Source organism: Halichoeres trimaculatus, unplaced genomic scaffold, assembly GCF_033239565.1.
Source record: "Halichoeres trimaculatus isolate MK-OKI-2021-1 unplaced genomic scaffold, fHalTri1.1 fHalTri1_scaffold_15, whole genome shotgun sequence".
NCBI classification, from domain to species: domain Eukaryota; kingdom Metazoa; phylum Chordata; class Actinopteri; order Labriformes; family Labridae; genus Halichoeres; species Halichoeres trimaculatus.
Genome location: NW_027437193.1, coordinates 14,036,805 through 14,053,371, shown reverse-complemented (window position 1 = coordinate 14,053,371; position 16,567 = coordinate 14,036,805). Strand labels below are relative to the sequence as shown.

Sequence of the window (16,567 nt, the reverse complement as noted above, 5' to 3'; positions counted from 1 at the left end):
GTCTTACGTGAGAGTCAGACCTTTGTTGATCGGGACCAGAAGATCCAAAGTCTTCTGGGGCAGATACGGCCAAATGATACTGATCTCTTTTTGCAGTTCAGTATCCAGAGCCACGCGGTCCTCTCCACCTGTGGGAAACATCCATTTTTAACATCCAGAGAAATTCATCATTTATCCACCAAAGACAAAACAGTCAGCTGTAACTCATGATTCAGTATCATCAACACTCCTTAGTGTGCCTGACCTCTTGCTATTTTGATCTCCAAAGCCGTGCGAATGAGAGACATCAGGGTGGAGGTGAAGTGAACAGTCATGTCCTCATCCACAGGCATGTTCATTAACACCAACCTCTGAGAAACAAACAAGGAACAGAACGAGAAGATAAGTGGAACTGTTTGGCATATTTTGCTTAAAATAAAATGAATGTTGAATATGTTTTTATGGCTAAATGTTCTGTCAGAAAAGTGAATATTTTAAATACCTTATAGGCAATCTTAGCAGGACATTTTTTGCCCAGGCCCAGAGGTGGTGACATGTGTGTTAACATCTCGTACATTGCAGTGTAGTGGATGCGACCACTTCAAAGAAAACAGGAGTGAGAAAGCAGTGAGGCTGTGTCAGTGGCACAAAACTCATTCAGCTCTTGAACTTATTTTCCATTTGACATATTAAGAACTATTTTTTCCTGGTAAAATTTTAGCACTGTGAACTCTACATGCTCTTCGGACTCTAATTATAGCCTCTGGATCATGGCACTGAAAGATGTATGAACATTTCACACTCTCTGACGGCCCTCTGCTGGATAAAGATAGAACATGGTTGTTGAGGAGGGAGCAGATCTCACCATGCCAATCGGTCATACTCCCCCCAGATACGAACAAACTCATCAAGATGATGTGGACCCAGGATGGAGGAGTCTCTTGTCAGGTACTCAAAGTTATCCATGATCACAGCCACAAACAAGTTCAGCATCTGGAAGGGACACAAAGAAAATGAAGGTGAAGAAAATGGCAAATATGATCAGAATATTATTTTTTGTTTTAGTACGTACCAGGAAGGAGCTGAAGAAGATGAATGAGACAAAGTAGCAGTAAGCAAAGTCAGTCCCACAGCCTCCCTCGTGGTCTGGAGACATGGTGAAGGGCGCAAGGGAGGGGTCTGGTTCGCACTCTTGACCTGAGAGACATGAGAGCATGATCTCCTGCCAGGACTCCCCTGTAGCACTCCTGGAAGTGGAGACAGAAAAGGTTGCCAGGTTGAAACCCAGTTAAGATGATTTTTGCTGAATAAGGAACTAAACTTAGGTGAGGCTGAATGATTCAAGCTGAGGGGATGTTTCCTGATAAACCCACCTGAAGAGCAGCATCAGAGCACTGAAAAAGGTCTTGAAGTTGTTGTGTTGGTTGATGTGACTCTCATCATTGAGCTTGATGTTTCCAAACACCTGCAGAAAACAACAGAATCACTTGTTGTGAGAGTTTGGGATCTGCATTTATTGTGTTTCTAATGTTCCTGAGAAGAGAATGATTTAAAAACGTAAAAACAGGAAACTAATCTTATTAGAGGGAATAAAAGAGTAAATGATAAAGTTAAAACACAAAAAATAGTATTTTTGTTCTAAAAAGATTTTTTCATCCTGTTATACTCCCCAGAAATTCTCTACATTGGCTAACTGACCTTACATCTGTACTGCACATGGAGAAAATCTGGAAGGGCTTGACAGTCGATCTTACTAAATTTTTCAGGATTTGGCAGCCTTTTATTGATTATCTTACCCTGATGCAATGTATCATACAATCTTAAGCCGTGATTTGTGTGTTTACCTCCGCTAAGGAGTTAATGTTTTTGATAGAGTTTGTCTGTAAACAACATATCTCAAAAACCAACTAATGGATCTTGATGAAATTATCAGGAAATGTTCAAAATGGAATAAGGAAGAAGTGATTGAATTTTGGAGGTGATCTGAATCACTGTCTCAATCCAGGACCTTTTTAAAGGATTCTTTATCATTGTGAGATAGGGCTGGTTTCACAATATGTGCATGTGACTCAATGATAAATGGTCAAATTGATTTGCAAAACAATACAAGAAAAGGTCACCATCATTTCTGACAGATTTAAAAGTACAATATTCTGGATAGTGAGGTCTTGAATATGAAATATGTACTGGGTCATCATAATTTTCAACACTGTCAGGTAACAAATTATCATACAAATGTGCAACTAACACCAAATTGTGGCAGACAGTCTGCTGAAAGAGAGTATAACATTAAAGTCGGACTTAAGTGTTGCGTCACAATCACAATATGCTTGGGGGGGTCTGTGCTCTCTGAGTGCTTTTCTGTTTTCGCGATTTTTCTTTTTTCTTTGTACTCTGTAAAACTCTCTGAAAATCTTAATAAAAAACAGGATTTCTTTAAAAAAAAAGACATTTTCAACATAAAAGTGAAAGTTTTACTAATAACTTACTTGATAAAACTACTCTACCTGAGTGCCATAGCTGTCTGTTACATTGATTTTGATATATATGAAAAAACAGTACCTGCATCCCAATGATGGCATATATGAAGAAAAGCATGGCAATAAGGAGACAGACGTATGGTAGAGCCTGTTGGGTAAAAGAAAGAAAAGATGTGATTGAAGAACTTGAGTTTTTTATTTTAAAAATAAAGAGAAGCTGACTGTAACATGTCCAACCTTAAAAGATTGCACAAACGTCCACAGCAGAATACGAATGGTGTATCCCTGTCTCAGCAGCTTGATCAACCTCGCCGTTCGGAAAAGCTTCAGGAAGCTCATGTTGATGGTGTTCACAGACTGGGAAACACACACAAGGGTGGTTTGAGAGAGGGTGACACGAGAAGGAAGAAGGGAGAGAGGGAGAGAGTGTGGCAGACAGACGGCAGAGACAGGATGTAAAAAACACAGATGGCAAATTCATCACAACATGACTTAAGTTGTGTCTGGAGGCAGGGATCACAGCACACCAGGAGACTCGGACAGAAAAAAAAATGAAGAAGAAGAAAAAAGCACGCTGTGTTCAAAGCTGGCTATTTCCGTCGCTTTTATTTTGGGTCACCACAGTGTGAAAATGAAATGCTGTCTTGGCAGTCACTTACCTGTAAATCCACAATTATCTCAGTGATGCTGCCAAGAACAGTGATGAAATCAAAAATATTCCAAGTGTCTCGAAAGTAGTTCTGTGGCAAAGGGAGAGGTGCTTTAATTCGCATGACTAATGCACACAAATTCTCTTTCTGCACAGCGACAGCTCATTTACGTCATTTCTGTCCATTTATTTTTAAAAACTCACCACCAAACCAAACGCCATGATCTTTAAGATACACTCCAAAGAGAAGAGGACGGTGAAGGCCGTGTTGAGATGTTTCAGGACTGTGTCGTAGGCTGTCGGGGCCGAGTGGTACTAAGAGAAAGAGCGATATTTGAATACCACTGATTAGAGTTGGATGTATGTATCTCTGTTTAGTGTAGAGACAGCGTTAGTTAATCAGCACTGTATAAAAACACACACTTCAAATCCACTTTAGTCCACCTCAGTCACTCTGTTTGGTACTCCAAATCAAATTTCTGAGTCCAGTTTATGACATTAGCATTCAGGATTCTGCTGCTCATGTAAGTGGTCTCAATAGGGGGGTATGATTAAGGTTAAAGAATATATTTAACAGTTTGGCTGCTATTAAATTATTGATTTCTTTTGTACCTTCATCATGAGGACCACAGTGTTGAGAGCGATCATGACGAGCACCGTGTACTCAAAAGAGGGTGAAGCCACAAAGTGCCACAGTTTGTACTGGAATGTCTGTCTGTTCTGGGGCATGTAACGGGTCATTGGCTTGGCGCTAATGGCGAAGTCAATGCAAGCTCTCTGGTGAAAGCAAACAAACAAACAAAAAAAAGACAGAGATTTAACAGATTGTACATATTTGTGTTTCTGTGTGTTTGTTAAAATCTTCCACACCTCATTTTTCTCCAGGCTGCACTCCTGAATCATCTTATCCCCCTGCTCCTGGAAGGTGATGATGATCAAAGCCACGAAGATGTTGACAAAGAAGAAGGGAAAGACCACGAAGTAGACGACATAGAAAACGGACATCTCCATGCGGTTGCCCCGACTCGGTCCGATGTCCTCCTCTGTTACATCTGTGGAGTGCTGCAGGACCCTGGCAGGAGAGGCAGAGAAATAGTTGATAATTTTTAGACAAGTAAACCAAGTAAACAAGTAAAATGTTGCAGTGTTCATATACCACACCTGTGAAACTAAATAAGTATAACAGGAATATTCCAGATATATGCATAAAGTGTGACAGAAAAGGTACGTTGATACACTGTATGTGGGAATGTAATCAAATAAAAGCTTTTTGGTGGGAAATAAAAAAAATATTGAAAAGATATTATCAAAACTATTGACTTTAGACTCCAAACTATTCATAATGGCTATATATCCAGAAAAACATAAATTTACAAAGGCAGAATCTAGTTTTATCTATTTTAGCTCATTGATAGCAAAAAGATGCATAGCTCTGAACTGGAAAAATATTAACGGACCTAGCGCCTCTCAGTGGCTAAAGCAGATGTTGTCTAGCCTACCTCTAGAAAGAATAACGTACATCCGTAAATCAAAACAACATATTTCTGAGAGAATATGGGGACCTTTTATTGAATTTGTTAAGGACTTTGACTTTTCAGATGACTTGACTGACTTTTGAATCCTTGCACTACTAAACTGACTACTTAAACTGGATACTTCTAAAATTCTCAAAGTGAAGCATTGTTCTTGGAAGGCCCTGTTCTATTGTATTGTTCTTTTTTTGTGTTTTTTTTTAAACTATTATTATAAAAAAAACTGTAATATTGAAGAGTGAATAAGTGATTGCTTGTATAACTGATTAAAGCTGTACAACATTGAAAAAAATCTTCAATAAAAAATGTTTATGGCAAAAAAAAATGTTGCAGTGTTAAAACTTATGAACTTGTCTTTGCAATTTAACAGCAACATTTGCGGGGGATCTGAAAGAGTCTGCTTAAAGAGAATGAACCCTCTACTCACTGAGGCCATCCCTCTCCAGTGGAGACAGTGAAAAGAGTGAGGAGCGCCCAGCAGACGTTGTCATAATGAAACTCGTGTCTCCGCCACTCTCGTCTCTTCACCTCCTTCTTGTCTCGGGTGTAGTCGATGTAGTAGCCTCTGTGGGGAGCAGAGCAGCCCACAGGTCAGTGACTTCCTTGAATCACAGAATGGACCAGCAGATTTACTGAAGAGAGAGTGCTGTTAATGGGTAAATCTGAGGCTCTGCAGACATCATTGCTTCTGTTCCTTAATCCAACCAGCAGGGGGCGATTCAACCAGTTTCAAAAAGTAGTCCAAAGGTAGATCAGAATTCTATTTCCCACTTTGTTACTGAATTCACCATTCCCCTTATCTATGAGCAACAAAAAGCATTGTTCACACATATACATAACAATCACAGTGTAATAATATGTGAAACATCATTTTGCATCTTACTTTTGTTTCTTTCTTTATTCTTTTGTTTTTTGAACTTGAGTAAAGCACTAAGGACAAGATTTTCACTTCCTACAAAGTATTTCTACAACTGTCGTAATAGACTTGTGTCATGGAGTTTTAGTCACTCACTGGCATTCCTTCTCTGTATTCATGGAGCTGTCTGTGCAGTAGAAAAACCTCCCCTTGAAAAGCTGCACGGCGATGACAGCAAAGATGAACATGAAGAGCTGATACACGATGAGGATGTTGAAGACGTTCTTCAGAGATGTGACCACACAGTCAAAGACAGCCTGCAGGGAAAAGGGACGACAAAGTAAGTTTGACCTGTCACAGATATGTGAAATGTCCTGAGAAAACAAAAATCCTGGAAAGCGTTTGCAAATGTTTACAACATACCTTGAGTTTGGGAAGCCTCTTGATGGTTTTCAGAGGCCGCAGAACTCTCAAAACTCTGAGAGACTTGATGGTTTTGATGTCTCTGCCTTTGTTGTTTCTGTTGACATTGAAAAAAAACACTTAGGAATTTCATTGTGCGCTCAGACTACAGGACAAGGACACATGGTATGTGGACATTCATAACAGTGAAAGGAGGAACACACAGTTAAATCAAAAAGGTGCATAATAAAAAAAGATGCAATGAAAAAACAGAGGTTCATCCTTAGAGTGCTTGTACATAGCCCAGAGGGTATCAGGGGTTAAAATGTTGAAATGTTTTAAATGACTTTTAACTTAAAATTTCCAGAAACACATCAGTATCTTTCGACATGATTAGTTTATTGTTCCTGCTATCTATCTCTAAATCACTGCAAATGAGGAAAACCTCAAGGAGCAAAAAATCAGTTGTGCATAGATACTCGGCTGCACCTCAAACACTTGTCTGACTTTTAATGTTAAGGAGTTGAAACAGAAGGAACCGGGACTTTCCTCAGTGCACCATGCACATGCACAACATGCACATGCATTGAGAAAAGTCCAGGCTGGACTCACTTAATCCAACAGCAATTTTTGCAATAAAGATTTCTGAATTTTTGTGTGTGAGTCCTTCCTTTGCAACTCTGGACAAATCTTTGGATTTATGAGAGGCTGTTTTAATGTGTGTATTTTTGTGTTGAGCTAACAAAGTCTTTCATCCTATCAAGGCAAAAACATTGAATTATATTATGTATTTCATTTTCTATCTTTTTACTGATCCGAAACTTAACTGTACTTGGTGTGATGTGAAGTTTTATTCCAACTCAGAAACCTATATTCCTAAATCTCCTAACAGGAACCCAAAGGTATTTTATTGCAGAAACATTGTTGTTCAACATCCAAGCCCTGATACCAGTAAGTAAGACTCAAAAGAGGCAACGAGAAAAAAACACATAAAAAACAAAGATCTAGGTTCAAGGTTATGGAAGACATGGACATTTAGTGTGACAGAAATTTTTACCCCATCACATTCCTGGTAGCCCCAACAGTGATAAAATCCACAGGAACAACAGAGAAAAAAAAATTGAAGCATAAAAGGAGATACACTGTGAGCAAAGCTCAAAGGATCACAGTTATATTCACAACAGAGAAATCCACAGTACAGTCCTGTACAGTACAACAGAAGGCGGAGAAAAGGTTTAGTCAGTTATCTGTCACACTCAGGCTGGAAACGACAACAGAAACAAATACAGTAGAGGCTTTTTAACTGCAGTTATGACACATCTCACCCCTGTGACTTCCCCAAAATTACACCGAAATCTATGAAAACAGTTACACACACTTCGCAGACCCGGGCATGCCATCGGTTAGGAGCTGCTCCGCTCCCTTCTCATTGGAGCAGACTGTATTTTTGAAAAACGGGTCTTTAAAGGAAGGTCGTTTATAACAATACTGTATGCTCAGAAAACGATTTGCGGCAGTGAGTCACACATTAGTCATCGACAGGCGGCACTATACAGTGACTCACGTTAGAGCAAAGGCAATGAGAGCTCCCACCACCACGATGAAGTCCAGGATGTTCCACATGTCCCGGAAATAAGAGCGGTCATGCAGGATGAGACCCTGGTCTATCATCTATGGGATAAATATGCACACACACAGATACGTAGAGAGAACAGATCATATTCACACTGGGACTGAAACACCTCAGAGTTCATCTAGAGGCTGTAAAAGTTCTTTTGAGAGTGTGATTAATATTAAAATGAGGCTTCAGTTACTCACCTTGATGATCATTTCAAAGGTGAAGACTCCAGTGAAAACATAATCAAAGTAACGCAGGACCTGGATCATAACGAAACAGAAAAATACCAACAAAAGATCCTGGTTACAAAACAAACTTTGTGTTTGTCTAAAATCTGTTCTGCAAAGTTACGCTTTACATTTGTTCTGCATACTATTTGTTAAAGGTCCCATATTATGCAAAAATCACTTTATCAAGTCTTTTAGTGAAATTTGTGGGTCTTTGGCTTTCCTCCCAGCCCACAAAATGTGATATTTAATAACAAAACCTGTACTTAGTAGTGCTTGTGAATGTAAAATCTTGATCTAAGACGAGCTGTTTGGATTTTGGGTATTTGCCAATGTCAGTGATTCCCTTTTTTTGACCAATCAGAAGCAAGTCTGACCTCATTGGTTCACCGGAGCAGATACCCCCAAACTCCCGAACCCCCTCCCCGCCCCCCCTCTCCAGCAGCGGGGAGAATGCCAAAGTTGAAGGGCCATCACTGCTTTGTTTTTGGCTGTAAACAGCCACAAAGTTCCATGCACAAGCTTCCCATCTCGGAAAAAGACAAGACGAAGTGGCTAGAGTTCATTTATCAAGGAAATGTGCCAGCTACACTCAGTAAAACTGTGCATGTGTGTGTTTGTCACTTCACGGCCGACTGCTTTTCTAACTTTAGACAGTACAACAGAATCCAGGCGCATTACCAACCATCCGCCAACAAACCTCTGACCCTGGAAATGTGAGTATTTTAAATGCTGTGTGCTGTGGAGCAGATGTAAGAGCTTTTCCTCAGTGTCCCCCCTGTCTCTGTGTCAGCTTCAGGAAGCTAACTTTAGCTGCGGTTAGCCTGTTGTTTTAGCCTGTAATGTTATGGTAAATGAGCTTTGCTGTTTTCTAAACATTGTGCACTCGGAGCTCGTGGCGCCGCTCTCAGTGACGCGGAAGAGCGGGGCGGTGTCAGCGGTGGCTCATTTACATATGAAGGTCACGCCCACTAAATCAGAGCGTTCTGAACAGAGGGGCTATGAGAGCCTGGAAACAATGCTGCTGTGCTTGATTTATTGGCTTTTTGGACCAAAACATGTTACTACCATTTCATGAAGACATCAATGATCCACATTAAACTGCAGAAAATGAGCATAATATGGGACCTTTAAAATATGTGTGCTAATTAAGCATTATTAAAAGAACGTCTGAGTGTTTTAGGGATTGAACAATCAATCTTTGTTGAGCTAAAATGAGCAATAGCTAAAGCAAGGACAACACACAGCTGCATCAACCTTTAATCCTCTTGTTGGCACTCTTTCTCCAACCTTTACTGAAGGATGCCATTCCCTTTGGACAGAAGCTTTAAAAAACTAAATGAATGTGTTTCTAAGAAAAACACAGTTCCAGGAAACCTGGCAATAGACAAAAAATAAGCAAGGACACTTCCTCTGTTAAACTCTGGATCCTTTTGAAATATCTTTTGGGGAATAATTCAACCAACAGAGTTCAGAGTGACATGGTTTGGATGCAAGACCCACACAAGCTAACATTTACTGAATCTTTGTCCCAAACATGGATTATGCATAAAAATGACTGTATTGACTAATCCTCTAATACAACTCAGTGTTTTCAACAGACTTTTCTTCTCTGGTAGAATCCAACATGATTAAAACGTCACTGCTTTACTTATAACACATACATTTTCTTGATAAAACCATCCAGTATGTTTTTACATATTTTTCCTCGCATAAAAAATTAACAAAACAAATGAGAGATGATATGTTACACATAAAAAATGCCCTTTAAAGAGCAACAACTTGCATCACGACTTCTTGGTTAAAGTTACATGCCTGATCCACTTCTTACAACACCATATATTACAGATAATAGTTGAATATGATTATAAATTAAATTTTTTAGGGATTAGAGGTTAAAATTTTGTAGGTTTTAGGTTTCTGTAGCTCCCTGCTGTCAAAAGACATTTGTTGAGGATTATTTCATTCAAGTGAGATGGTTTTCTATTCGTGATCTGTGCGGATGCCATCTGACAAAAGGAAATGACTGGCATTTCAAATGTGACTATGTGTGTCGTGAGTGTATCTCTCCATTCTGTTTATTGCTAAAATTGAAACCAGCTACATTGTAGATTTATGACTTTGTGCTTATTTGGTCACGCTTGACACTTTTCATGATGCTGAGTTGTGAAAAAACTGTGAAAAACAATTTGCACAGCTACGTCCCAGTCAAAGCTGCTGATTGTCACCTTGGATGTGCGTGAAATCAAATGTGTCACGACACATTGTTGCTGAGACAGTGTTTTGTCAACTCGAGATCAAACAGTAAACCTCAGGCAAAATTATTTCATCTTTGAAATTCCACGAGGAAGTTTGGTGCATATTCCTGCATCATTTTATTCTACATACTTTTTTCTTTTCTGATGACGAAATTGTTAATGACATTAATGTTAACTTGAAAGCTTCTTCTCATACTATGCTCACTGGAGCAGCAACCACTGCTAGAAAGATTGTACACGTTTATGAAAAAGGTTATATTTGACATTTTTCTATATGTGACATCAGGCTTTTTATCATATTACTGTTTGGAGTAGGTATTAACATGTTTGCCTCTGGTCATGTTGTTGACCTAGTTCTGTTTTGCAGCTTACGTGGCCTGACCTCAAACCAATGTCCGAAACAGCTGAATTTAGATCACAAATACACTTTTTGGGAGATATTTCCTTTGACCTTACTTTGTTCCTGTCCGAATTTGTGCACACAGGGTCCTCAGCAGCCAGGGCAATGCTGCTGGCCACAATCACAAGAAGGATGGACATCTCAAAGTAGCGCATGGTGACTACATAGTGACATATCCTCCTGATACTGCAGATCAACAACAGGAGAGAAGTTAACGCAGATGTGAAAACAAACAAAGATAACTGCAGCTCATTTCGCACAAATTGATTTTGTGGATTCCTTACGGATTGGAGGCCTTGAAGATGAACATGCTGTCTGGAGCTACAGGTTTGGGTGGAACAGGAGGTTCCTCCTCCTCCTCCTCCGTTTCGTCGTCCCTCTGGTCAGAGTCATATGCCTCCAGCTCTTTATTGTTCACTAAAACCCAGACGGAGATTTAAAAGAAAAGAAGAGAAAGTTTCAGCTGTACATGGACTGCTATGAAAAAGAAAGAACAATGTGAGTCACCAGCACAATAGATTCATCAAAATGAAAAAAAAAGAAAGTGTGGCACTCTTATCAGATGTCAGGAACACCTACACACGGTGAGCCAGAGTGATACTGATGCTTAATCCCACTCGATGATGCTCAGTACAACAGAGACTGCAGTGAGAGTAGTCACAGTGTTACCTGTCATGGGCGTGAGCTCCAGCAGTGGCTGTGCAGACATTTCAATGGCAACGCTTCCCTCCAGGTTAGCTTTGTTACGTTTCAGGGAGACAGGGCGGCTTCCTGATTCAATGGTCCTCACAGTGTACTCTGTGGCCTCTAAAGCCGACTCTACGGGCTGGTACTGGTCTGGGTGTCTACCTTCGCCCTGCTCAGACCAAGAGCAGTCTAGCAGCTGCTCACACTGGGGAGGATCAGGGATGTCAGCACCAGGCAAAGCAGATCTAAAACAATGAAGAAAATCTTAATTCAGTTCAACAAGTACATAGTTGTATTTTCAAACACTGTTGAGTATTCCACTTGTGTCCACCTCAGTCTGAAATGTCTCTACAACTGTTACTGTTTTATGAAGTCAAAATTAAATTCTGAGCTTAGGGCCCTCTAAACAGTTTGTTTTGGTGTTAGGAGTAATTAGCACTTTAGGATGCTAAAACAGAAATGTAGTAAACAAGTGATAAAAAAGGAGCCTATTAAACAGCTAAAACTGTAGCACTTATGAGCAAGAGCCCTCTGTATCCAGCCCTACTTTGAGTGTAGTGCTTGTCAATACCTGTTAGCATGCTAAAATACTTCAGTAATGTGGTGAATACACACACACAGCTCAATGTAGCTTCACTTTGAGTGTAGCACTACTCAGCAGCTGTTAGCATGCTTCGCACTTTGGCAATGTAGTAATCCATTTGAGTTGAATAGAAAAAGTAAACCTACCAGACATGTGTTAGCACATAATAAAACGTTAGCCATTTTTGTAAGCAATTAGCTCTATGTATCCACCTCTATTTTTAGATAAGGGCTAACACGCACTTGCTACTATGCTAAGGCACCTCTACATTGTGCTGAATACAGCTGTTAAAACAAAATAAAAGGAAAGAAAAACAAAAACAGCATTTTAGCGTTATTGCTAGCTTGTACCCTATTTATCCAGCTAACTGAAAATTTAAACAATAATTTTCATTTGTAGGCATGATAAGACACTAAAATTGTATGGCTAAGGTGAGAAAAAATAAATAAACCAGCTTCCCTGAGTGTTAGCATTGTTGTGCTCCAGTTAGCATTTTGTTGTCCACACAAAATTTTATCACTGCTTGGCCTTGCAGAGATTTTACGGTTATATGTTTTTATTTTTGAAATCTTAAACTCAGAGGCTTAAAGGATTAAAGATGAAGAGATGTGGGGCAGGGTCTGTTGTTTTAGTTGTGGCAGAAAAGCACTGACAAGGTTAAGTAATGGTGGATTTTTCTTCTTAACCTCAATTTGCAGTGATCTCACCTCAGCCAGGTAGACTGATGAAATTAACATTTAACATTATAAATATGCTGTAAAAAGAGAAATGACAAGGAGCTTCTCTCTCAAGGGAAAAACATCAATTGACATTTTTGCTGAAATGACCTTCAGCAAATAATTAACCATAAGAAGAAGAGAGACTAAATAACAGATAAAGACACAAAGGTAGAAATATGCTTTAGTTCATGAGAAACGTGTATTCATCTTTGGTAAATCTCTCTATAGGAAACTACAGCCTCACCTTCTACAGTCTTCTCCAACCTCAGCGTACGGGTTGATGATAGTTGTTCCACAGTCATCCTGGACCGATCCTCCCTCCACCTCTGATTTCTCCTCCCTCTCATCCAGGATCCTCCTTTCTTGGCTGAGAGACCGTCGAACTTGCAGCGCCTCATGAGGCATCTGGGAACACTCCAGACTCTTGGCCTCTGATCGAGCTTCGCGATGACGGTGGCGCCTGTGCCTCGCCCCGTCTTCAGGCCCCTGACTGGGTCTGAACTTGCGGGCCATCCTGTGCCTTCCTCCACCCCGGTGGTTTCCTCCTGATTTGTCCTCGTTTAGGTTGACTAAAGGCTCAGCTGTTGGAGGCTCTGGCATTGGGATGGAGATAGACATGGGGGGCTCGGGAAGGGGCATCCCAACAGACATAGGGGACTCAGGCAGGTGAGCTGGGCTAGCTTCTGGGGAGAGGGTGGTGGTGTGGTGGGCGGTTGTGGGGGTTTCAATCGTGTCCTCAGTGGGGCTGCTAAACAGCTCCTCTCTGCTCGCCATCTGGCGACGTTTGCGTAGCTGGTTAGCTCTCTGCTCCCATACTGACATGTTGACCTTTCTTCTCCTCTCACGACGATTTGAAAAAGGTCTGGCGCCATTGAGTGGCTGCTCATCTGGGCCCCCCTGACCGCCATCAGGGTCCTCTGGGAAGTTTGGCCGTCCTCTGTGGATGGCTCGTTTCCTGTATAGGTAGGGTCTTCTCCTCCCACTAAGGATCACAATATATTTCATATTATTGCTGTGCATCAAGACGCTAAATTATAAGACACTGGTGACAAGAAACGTTGAGACTGTGTCCAAGGAAGCATACCAGTTTTATAAAAACCAAAATAAAAATCATTGAACTAAAATATAAAAGTTGCAAGAAAAGGACAGACCTTTTCTGTGAATTTTAATGTTAGTTAATTAAAAAAAAGAAAATAAACATCCCATGAAAAAATGTGCAAAATACTTCAAGCTAAAAAGTAAAAATACATCCAGAAATGGAAAAAAATACCTCAGTGGTAATATTAAAAGAAAAGAGGAAAACAATAACCACAAAACAGGGAAAGGTGCAAGGATTGAAATACAAATAGTGTAACATCTACAACATAATCTACAGAACTGAGTGAGAAAACTGAAGGGAGGAAATCTGTGAGACAGGGATGCATACAATGATACTTACTGGAGTTCAGATTCTTTTGTTGTCCGTGTAATCAATGAGTGATTATTTGAAAACAAGACATTAGAGTTTTACAACATACACAGAACATTTGTTGTGACACAGAACAAAATATGTAAAGAGGGACCAAATTTGTGCAAGGTTGTGAAAGAATTTCAAATGAAATCCTTTCCACGTGGATCCCCTCATCAACGGAGAGCTTGACAAAATTAAATGTTATTTTCTATTTAAGAGAATCCAAAGCTGTCATAATATTTTGTTCAGTATCACATAACAGGCATAAAAACAAGACAATGTGATGGGAGCAGCAAACACAGTTTGTACACATCAAAATCAGCATCTTGATAGCTGCAACACAAATAAGACTCAACATTCAAATATGTAACAGACAAATGATACATTCAGTGTCACCACCACAGAGTAAGTCTGTGCATTTACTTCATTTTGCAGAAGTTAAAAAGGTGTCTACAAAACTATGGTTTCTATGTAAGTTTTCTGTTGTGATTCTTAAAAAAGCTGCTCAGAAAACAAAATTATATTGTTATTAATTTTACATGCTTTAATGTAGCTTGAGGGCCCCACAGTAAATCCACCAGGGCTTTTGTATGTTTGTTGTAACAATGCTTCTTGGCAATAATCTTAAATAGCCTGTTTATCTCTATTTTAAACAGTGTCACATTTGCGCGATGAGTAGCAGGGTTGAGTATGTGAGATGCACCAATGAAAAATGGTCAAATCTTCTCTGCCAATGCCAAACAGCTCAATCTGCTGTAACTTATGTTTTGGTAAAGCTGTTGTTTAAACTGTTTAACGGGCAATGCTTCATGTTTCTTCAAACTTCAACCATCCAATCCATCAAATTACACCGATCAAGAGTCAATGGCAGTATAAGCTGTTTGGCATCGGCAGAGAAGATTTGGCAATTTTTTTCACTGGTACATCCCACAAACTCAGCTCTGCTGCTCATCCCATAAACTATAGAAGACATGAGAAGTATTGTTCTGACCATAGGCTGTAAAAAAACATGGACATCCGCTTGCTCGGCTCAAAGTGAAGTCTCTACAAAAACTGCTCCCCCTGGTGGCTGGCTGCAGTATAGGTTAAAAAATACAGCTTTTCAGCCATTCCAGATGGGCTGTGGTCAAACTTTAAAAAATTAATGCACCTCGTAGAAATGAACCTCACATTTGATTGTTGTGGTGATTTGAAAATTTCGTTTTCATTGGTTATACGAGGTTAAAAATGAGGCTTTACGTAATGTTTAACGATGATTGACAGATGCTGTTTTCGTTTATTTTTTTCCGGGGATTGTAAAATATGTCAGGAGGTAGAGTCAGGAAGTGATTAGACTCTCGAATGAAAAAAAAAATCATTTTTGTCACCACTCAGATTCTCCCAGAATCCCTCACAGTCTCTATTGCGCAGACTCTGGCTGCAAACTGCTACAATGGCTACGCCTGTAGCAGGGTTCTTTTGGCTTCCAACCGTACAATGATAAATGGCGGAGCCATGCTGTCCACTCTATATACAGTCTATGGTTCTGACAAAGAAAAATCTACAAACTACTTTCATATTCTGTTATATATTCTATTAAAAGTGGAGATCTTTAGCTTTTTCAAACAGTATTTGAGAGACACCACCTGCCTTGTTCTATAACAGGCAAATGGATTAGGTAATCTCCTTTTAGCAAGGGTCATGCTTTTAAATCAGGCATGTTCAGTAGGCATTCACTATCAGGTCATTTATAATTCATGCCTTTATAATGTGGCATTCCCCATGCAACAGAAGGAACTGTTTCTCAGAGTTCAATGTGGAAGCAAAGATTTTCTAAGCCAGACCCACTGTTTTTTTTTTTTTTTTTCGAAACATCATCCCTCATAAGCACCAGCTTTCCCACAGCAACCAGACTGGATTTAAATCAGCTCAGACTACCTTTAACCCTGCTAAGAAGACAAAACAATCCAGAGGTTTGTGAAGCATTTTCAGCCCTATCAGGAATGCCCATCCCCAGAGGAAGCCTTATCTGAGAATCAGTCAAACACTGATGACCATGCTCTTTCTTAGAGCTGTGAATGTTCATCTCATCCTGGAACTGTTGTTTTGTGTGCTAAAAGCTGCGATAACTTACTCAGATATCAGGCCGTCTCTGCCTCTGGCATATCTCTGGTTGAAGAACTCTTCCTCCTCCTCCTCATCCTGTTAAAAGAAAAAGGAAAGAAATTAACATTCACATATACTCAACGTTTTATTGTAACACCAGGAATGCATCTATATCTGTTATACATAACACTTCCAAGATACATCCCTAAAGGTGTGTACTATATATATTTATAAAGAAGAAGTTGGTAAACTGCCAACACTGAGGTAAAGATAGTACAAACCTTTGTCAGTTCCTGTGCGTTGGCGAGATTATCCACAGCGATGGCCAAGAAGACGTTCAGCAGTGTGTCTGTCATGGAGACGGTTAAGAAAAACACACCTGGGAAACTTATCGTGTGTACTCCCACTTGTCTTTCATACGCACATATTGAGTTTGAACAACAAAAACGCACGCCATAAATCTCATCGGGAATAGTGTTTTGAAAGAGGCCATAAGCTGAGGCGCCGTGTTGTAAAGTTGTTCTCTTTTACTATACAGGTTTCTGGAGTTTTGACCTTTTTTTAAAAAAGATCTTTGGCAATGTGACTCCACTTTCAGATTTTTACACTGGCTGCCTAAACTATTTATTGTGCTTTTGCATC

General features: G+C 39.9%; 1 protein-coding gene across 6 annotated transcripts in view; it reads right to left on the bottom strand.

The window, feature by feature from the left end:
- The window catches only part of LOC141804382 (voltage-dependent R-type calcium channel subunit alpha-1E-like), a 65,414-nt gene that overhangs the window by 5,668 nt on the left and 43,179 nt on the right, over positions 1-16,567 (bottom strand). For all 6 annotated transcript variants that reach the window (XM_074688771.1, XM_074688773.1, XM_074688770.1 and 3 more), the window contains 23 exons: positions 16,207-16,274; positions 15,954-16,021; positions 12,635-13,372; positions 11,071-11,333; positions 10,686-10,818; positions 10,458-10,587; positions 7,717-7,776; positions 7,463-7,569; positions 5,920-6,016; positions 5,653-5,813; positions 5,068-5,205; positions 3,979-4,180; positions 3,721-3,885; positions 3,313-3,423; positions 3,119-3,199; positions 2,697-2,816; positions 2,542-2,607; positions 1,353-1,444; positions 1,052-1,226; positions 845-972; positions 482-578; positions 245-350; positions 21-128 (listed from right to left, as the gene is read on the bottom strand). In XM_074688771.1, coding sequence (XP_074544872.1) covers positions 21-128; positions 245-350; positions 482-578; positions 845-972; positions 1,052-1,226; positions 1,353-1,444; positions 2,542-2,607; positions 2,697-2,816; positions 3,119-3,199; positions 3,313-3,423; positions 3,721-3,885; positions 3,979-4,180; positions 5,068-5,205; positions 5,653-5,813; positions 5,920-6,016; positions 7,463-7,569; positions 7,717-7,776; positions 10,458-10,587; positions 10,686-10,818; positions 11,071-11,333; positions 12,635-13,372; positions 15,954-16,021; positions 16,207-16,274 — 3,414 coding nt within the window. The remainder of the gene's footprint in view (positions 1-20; positions 129-244; positions 351-481; positions 579-844; positions 973-1,051; positions 1,227-1,352; positions 1,445-2,541; positions 2,608-2,696; positions 2,817-3,118; positions 3,200-3,312; positions 3,424-3,720; positions 3,886-3,978; positions 4,181-5,067; positions 5,206-5,652; positions 5,814-5,919; positions 6,017-7,462; positions 7,570-7,716; positions 7,777-10,457; positions 10,588-10,685; positions 10,819-11,070; positions 11,334-12,634; positions 13,373-15,953; positions 16,022-16,206; positions 16,275-16,567) is intronic.